The 7,500-nt window shown below is 34.9% G+C and overlaps 2 protein-coding genes across 4 annotated transcripts in view; both read left to right on the forward strand.

Moving 5' to 3' along the window:
* The window catches only part of LOC118767829 (uncharacterized transporter slc-17.2-like), a 1,457-nt gene extending 809 nt beyond the window's left edge, over positions 1-648 (forward strand). Inside the window, exon 2 of the mRNA XM_036513098.1 lies at positions 348-648. Coding sequence (XP_036368991.1) covers positions 348-648 — 301 coding nt within the window. The remainder of the gene's footprint in view (positions 1-347) is intronic.
* Positions 649-2,474: 1,826 nt separating this feature from the next.
* The window catches only part of LOC115223790 (uncharacterized transporter slc-17.2-like), a 17,155-nt gene continuing 12,129 nt past the window's right edge, over positions 2,475-7,500 (forward strand). The window contains exons 1-2 of one of the 3 annotated variants that reach the window (XM_029794455.2): positions 2,475-2,641; positions 5,012-5,252. Coding sequence is in view for 1 of the 3 variants with exons in the window: in XM_036512842.1 (XP_036368735.1) it covers positions 5,797-6,382 (586 nt within the window). In the remaining 2 variants the exon portion in view is untranslated. The other 2 variants (XM_036512841.1, XM_036512842.1) reach the window with 2 other exon arrangements.

Raw genomic sequence — 7,500 nt, forward strand, 5'->3', positions numbered from 1 at the left:
GGGCCATTAGCATTGGCTGGTTTGCTAAAAGTTGGACTGGTTTGTCTTTCCAGGTGTTGCTACCCCTTTATATGAAAGAAGCCTTAAACGTTAATACGACCTCTAATGGTTTAATGTCATCTGCTCCTTCGGTTGGACAAATCATTGCACTACCACTGTGCGGCAAGTTAGCTGATTTTGTACGTTTAAAGAAATACATATCAACTCGTTGTGTTCGCATTTTATTCCAAACCTTTGCGCTGATTGCTTCAGCATGTCTGTTGATAGTCATAGGATTCCTCAGATGTGACCAACCATTCTAATAACTATCTTATTGTTCTCATTGGTATAACTCTATCATTTTCCAGTGGTGGTGTTCTTGTCAACAACAATGATATTGCTCCAAGTTATGCTGGTATTATATTTGGAATTGCAAATACAATCGCAGCAACCTCGGGAAGTATTTCTCCCTTATCTGCAAAAGCTCTCACCCCAAACGGTACACAAGAAGAATGGCAGATCGTGTTTGCCTTAAATGCTACTGTATGTGTAGTTTGCACAATATTATATGCAATATTAGCCACAGGAGAAATTCAAGATTGGGCGATTTCGGAAGACTCTGGATCACCTGTTCACCTTGACGACATGAACACAAATAAATCAGCTTAACTAGTTTACTGAAATTTTAGTTAGACCAAACTTAGTATTATCAATTAGAATGCATAGTTCTCTTTATTTCAGTGATTCCGTAATGTATATATTGCAAACACTTTCGCATATATATGTATGTATATGTGTGCGTGTATATATATATATATATATATGAAAAAACAAGTCAAAATAGAAAATGCTAAAATAATTTTATAGTGAACATTTCAGTACCGGTTTCGGTCATTTTGAGACCTTTTCAACTGTAACGATTAAATAATTAAATTTAGAAAAATTAGAAGAAAAGTTTTTTTAAAGGAATATTTGTATAGTGTTCAAATATAAGTGGCATTCTACCTTTCTCTGTCTCCCTTGTTTGCACTTGTGTGTTCGAGGTCGTTGTGAATTCTTGGTTAGGGTAGAGGCAGAAGAAGGCATAGAAATATTCTCCTGAATTGAACTGCGACTGCTAGCCGCCACTGACCATTCAAAATACGACCATCAGGGCACTCCCATATTTTCCCACCCCCTCTCCCCATCAGGGTGTTTGAACCAAGTTTTGAAGAAAAAAAGACTCGCTTTAGTGAATTGAAAAGGTGTGATGTTTCATCAGGACAATGCACCACCCCACACTGCAAAGATCACATCACAGAAGATCGAAGAGCTTGTTTGGGAAAAAATTCCTCATCCACCTTATTCTCCTAACCTTGCTCCTTCAGACTACCAATTGTTTCGTAGTTTACAGAATCATTTGGAGGACATAACTTTCACAAGCCAGGAGGAGGTCGAAACTGACATTTCAGAGTTCTTCGCTTTGAAACCAAAAAAATTTTACATTGTTGGGATTAAAAAGATTGTAAATAAATGGAAGGAAATGGTAGATTATCAGGGAAAGTAGATTGATGATTAAATTTCAATTAAATATAACATTTGATCACCTGTTTTCTTTATTCAAAATTCAAACAGAACTTGTGGGATGACCTGATAGTAACATATGTTCATCTGAATAAAACAGCGATAATCGCTTCGCACGTTCGATATCACAGCTTTCTACCTCTGCTTGTTGTCTCTATCGTGTCTCACACCAGCGGAGTCCAAATGAAACGCATTTCCAACTAAATACATGGCCGCGAGCTACTTTCATCGTTTCCTTGTTTCTGTCAATGAACTGTGGCCATGTTGGGGCACCGCTTTCAAGGGTTTAGACGAATTTAATTCTCAAGACTGGTACGTATTCTCCGTATCTCTTTCGCCGAACTACCGTTTTAGCGTGGCGGGCCCCCTCCCTTTCGGAGGTGTCTTCAGCTCTGGTGTTGGGTGTACGTCTTCTTTCTTCTGTTCTCTGGCCTTTTCGATGTAGCGTCAACGAGTGTCAGCGGGCGACTGACTGTTTTGTCAAATTTTTCCCTTTAAATACCTGCTGCTATGCTCCAGCAGGCATCTCTGCAAGTTGTCCCGTGACACTGTCTCAACTTTCACTGACCAATGGAGGGTGCGTAGTCTTAGCCCGCGCATTCTCTAAACGACCGTCACCTGTCAGTCAGCGAAGCTAATTCAGTGTCAGCTTGTCTCACCTCGTGATGTTATTTTCCGCCGGCATGTTATGACTTTCAAGCCATTTTTGGTCTTCCCGCTTCAGCCATATATAGAAGCTGGCTCTTTCGACCGCCTCTTGTATTCTCCTGATTAGTTTTCTCAGCTCCGAGCTAGAAAAAACAAATCTTCTTTTGAATAGCGTTGTCATTTTTCTTTCAATGAAGTCCCTAGCCCCCACTGTCAGGTGGTAATACTCGACATTCCATCCCTGTTCTCTGCACTCTTCGATTAGGTTTTCAAAATTGAGTCTGTAAGAGTTGTTCCCCTTGAAAACTTAAATCATTCAGTGACATCTTTTTGAGTTGCGCCGACGGTGGTTTTTTTTTTCTTGTAACAGTCACGATGGCAGATGACGAGAGGCAGAGGTAAATCGGATAAACTTTCATCCGATGCTACCGAGAATCTGCGAGTTCTGAATGTAAGTGCTTCAAGCTTGTAATATATACATTGGATTGAAGCATAATTATTGCGGCTATTTTTTCAACACATTTTATTCAACTAAAACAATCGATATTTAACAAAAACATCTTTAAATGACGGTCTGGACGTCTGCCAAGCAAATGGGAAGCACTAATTGAAGTAGATGGTGAATATCCTCCGGAATAATCATTTAAAGATGTTTTTGCTACGTGTTATTGTTTTTGTTGGATACAATTTGTTGAAAAAAGGCCGCAATAATTATAAACCAACCCAATATTAAATCTAGTTCTCTATTTCAACGATACTGAAGTCTACTTTTTTTTCTTATACGTTTGATTTATTGAAGCGTGTGTGTTTATATATATATATATATATATATATACAGACACACAGACACACACATGTTTATTAAAGCAGAAATATTACCAAAAAAAACTGTTATTCAAACTTTCCGTTTCCGTTAGTCGGATAGCTGCGATGATATTCCACGATTATTTTCCCACCTTGTTTTGCCCTTATGTGCTCATATGTGTGACTGTGTGTGCGTGTATATCTTTTATATTTTGCTGGTTTCAGTCTTTAGACTGCAGCCCTGCTGGGGCACCGCCATGAGGATTCCTTCCTTGAGTGAATCGAGTTCAGCGTTTACTTTATTTTAAACCAGTTACTTATTCTATCGAAACCTTTTTGGCGAACTGCTAGGTAAGGAAGACATAAACACTCCAACACCAGTTGTCCAACGGTATTGGAGGTCGACTTTGCCTTTCATCCTTTCGGGGTCGATAAATTAAGTACCAGTTACGCACTGGGGTCGATGTAATCGACTTAATACCTATGTCTGTCCTTGTTTGTCCCCTCTGTGTTTAGCCCCTTGTGGGTAATAAAGAAATAGGTATTGGGGGACAAATGCACACGCGCACACACACACACATGTAGCCCGTCACAAGGTTAATCGTGTACAGATACGTAGAATGAAGCCGCGTGAAGTGAAGTGTTTTGCTCTAGAACACGACACGGTACAAAGTACGCTATGAATGATTCGCAGGTGTCTGTTATCTATCTATCTATCTATCTATCTATCTATCTATCTCTATATATATATATCTATCTATCTATCTCTATATATATATATATATATATATATATATATATATATATATTATATATATATATATAATACATATAATAATATATATATATTATATATATATATATAATATATATATATATATATATATATATTATATATAAATTATAAAAAATTCACCTTTTATCAATTCAATAAGGAAAAATTAAATTATACAATATTTATAAAAATTACATATTAAATATAAGATTAAATATAAGATAAAACATATAACAATGATTAAGTAATGTGCAAAATAATAAATACCAAATATATACGTTTTATTTATTCTTTTGCACATTACTTATATTTAATCTTCCCAACCACACGGTTCCAGGTTCAGTCCCACTGCTTCGCACGTTGGCCAGGTGTCTTCTATCTATCTATCTATCTATCTATCTATATCTATCTATCTATCTATATATCTATCTATCTATCTATCTGTCTATCTATCTATCTGTCTGTCGGTTTGTCTATCTATATATATAAATTAGAAAAATTCTACCTTTTATCAATTCAGTAATGAAAAATTAAATTATATCATTTAGAAAAATTACATATTATAGAAAGATTAAATATAGTATAAAGTATATAACAATAATTAAGTAATGTGCAAAATAATACGTACCGAATATATATGTTTTATTTATTATTTTGCACATTAATTAATCATTGTTATATATTTTATCTTATATTTAATATTTCTCTAATATGTAATTTTTCTAAAAGGCATAATTTAATTTTCATTATTGAATTGATAAAAGGTGAGGTTTTTTTCTAATTTATATATATAATTATATAATATATATATATATTATATATATATATAATATATATTTTATTTTGTGAAATTTGATTTAGTATTTCTAAACTGAATTTTTCCCTGTAAGTTTGGAATAATATTCTCTATATAATAATAATAATAATAATTATTATTATTATTATATACATACATATATACATACATAAATACATACATACATACATACATACATACATACATACATACATACATACATACATACATACATACATACATACATACATATATATTATGTATATATGTATATATATAATATATATATATATATATATTTATAAATCCATTAAATCTAATATTATATGTTACTATTTATCGCTTGACCTACTTTGAGTTCTAGTTCAAGGATTCTAAACTTTTATGCTGTAAAACGATATATATATAAAAAAGTGAGTTCATATTGATTCCTTATATTGACACAGGTCCACACAAGTCAGTGAATGCACAATCGACAGATTCTTGCCTCAACAGACGACATAAAGGGACGTTAAGTAATTCTGAAGAATATTTTTTTCTCAATTTCGCCCATTCTGTCCACCCATATTTATCACTGGACGCAAATTTTCTGAAGATGGATCTTCACTTTTCGCCACTTGTTTGAAACAAAGAGTAAATTACACAGGAAATGAATGAACAGTCTGCTTTTTTTTTAAAGTATAAAGTGTAAAGCTTGGATAAACGGTGGACTGGAAAAGAATTGGGAATTTTGTCTCCTCGATTTTCCGTATCATTACAGTGTAAAAAAGTCTTAGAATCTATGTTCTCTGTATATTACTGGCATAAATTTGCACCTTCACAGTAATTTAGATTTTTTCTTACTTGTATATTTGTCTTGCTCTGAGGAATTTAGTGTCAACGAAAAGCAGAAAAGAAATACAGCTAAAATAAATCAATATATGTCTTTACATTGAGTGGTAAATGGCATGCATGCTTATCGATAATGAATAAAGCTAAATGACTGCGAAATATAATTGTACTAATGAGATTCTCATCATAGTTTTGGAAGATTATATCTCATTCTATAAAAAGAAAATACGTTTTAGAGACCACAAAAACATATTTTATATAATGAAATTATTTTAAACAAAGTGACCAAATCAATGAAAGAATTTGTTAAGTGTCGAACAATACCTTTCAGTGTTTATTTCAGCAGACAGATTCGAAACCTCAACCAAACCTCGTCAGGATCCGTGGAAAAGATACAACAATGTCTCGATTTACTAATTGCGTTCAGCGCCATTGCTCGTGTCGATGGAAATTATGTTATATTTGTGCAATGGCTTCTGTTTTGGTGCAAACATTAAGAATTGATATAAGTATGGCGTTTGTTTGTATGTTGAAAACCCCGAATCGTACAAGCGAAGAAGTTAACGTTACTACAGACAACCAACATTGTTCCGGATTCGATAACCGTTCAATGATCGAAAAATATGAAGGAGAGTTTGAATGGAGCGACACGTTACAAGCAAACATACTGGCTGGTTTCTTCTATGGATATATAGCAACTAATTCTTTGGGTGGTTTATTGGCCGATAAATACGGTGCGAAAAGAGTTGTCGGAGGTTCAATATTCTCAGCATCCATTCTGACCATTCTTCACCCAAGTCTGTCTCGAATTAGTGGTTACTTGACCCTCGTTCTAAGGATATTAACAGGTATGGCATCAGGACCAATATACCCAGGAATTCATTCTTTATATGGACGTTGGGCGCCTCCGCAAGAAATTGGTTCGTTGGTTGGGCTTACTTTTGCTGGTCTAAATTTAGGCAATATTGTAGGACTTTCAATATCCGGTTATCTTTGCGTTTATGGCTTTGATAATGGGTGGGGTTCTATATTCTATGTATTCGGTGGATTATCGTTGGTGTTTAGTTGTGTGTGGTTTTATATTGTCTACGATACTCCAGATGCCCATCCAACCATTAGCGACAAAGAACGTTCTTTTTTAAACAGAACAATAATAAGTGAAAAGGTGGTGAAAAAAGTACCTTGGAAAAGACTAATTTCTTCTCCCGCTGTATGGGCCATTAGCATTGGTCGGTTTGGTCTTAGTTGGACTGCTTTGACTTTCCAGCTGCTGCTACCTCTGTATATGAAAGAGGCCTTAAGCGTTAATACGACCTCTAACGGTTTAATGTCATCTGCTTCTTCGGTTGGACAAATCATTGCACTACCTCTGTGCGGCAAGTTAGCTGATTTTATACGTTTAAAGAAATACATATCAACTCGTTGTGTTCGCATTTTATTCCAAACCATTTCCATGATTGTTTCAGCATGTCTGTTGATAGCCATAGCATTCCTCAGATGTGACCAAACCATTGCACTAACTATCTTCCTCTTTCTTATTGGTATAGCCCTATCATTTACCAGTGGTGGTTCTACCGTCAACAACAACGACATTGCCCCAAGTTATGCAGGAATTATATTTGGAATTGCAAACACTTTCGCAACAACTTCGGGAAGTATTTCTCCTTTATCTGCCAAAGCTTTAACCCCAAACGGTACACAAGATGAATGGCAGATCGTGTTTGCCTTAAGTGCTGCTGTATGTGTAGTTAGCACAATATTATATGCAATACTAGCAAGAGGAGAAATTCAAGATTGGGCGATTTCGGAAGACCCTGGGGTATCTGTTCCCCTTAAAGACATGAACACAAATGAATCGGCTTAATTAGTTTACTGAAATTTTAGCAGGACCAAACACAACATTATCAACTAGAATGCATAGTTCTCTTTATTTATGTGATTCCGTAATGTATGTATGTATGTATGTATGTATGTATGTATGTATGTATGTATGTATGTATGTATGTATGTATGTATGTATAAATATATATATATATATATGTGTGTGTGTGTGTGTGTGTGTGCGTGTGTGTGTGCGTGTGTGTGTGTGTGTGTGTGTGTGTGT

This window comes from Octopus sinensis, linkage group LG24, assembly GCF_006345805.1.
Source record: "Octopus sinensis linkage group LG24, ASM634580v1, whole genome shotgun sequence".
Classification (NCBI taxonomy): Eukaryota; Metazoa; Mollusca; class Cephalopoda; order Octopoda; family Octopodidae; genus Octopus; species Octopus sinensis.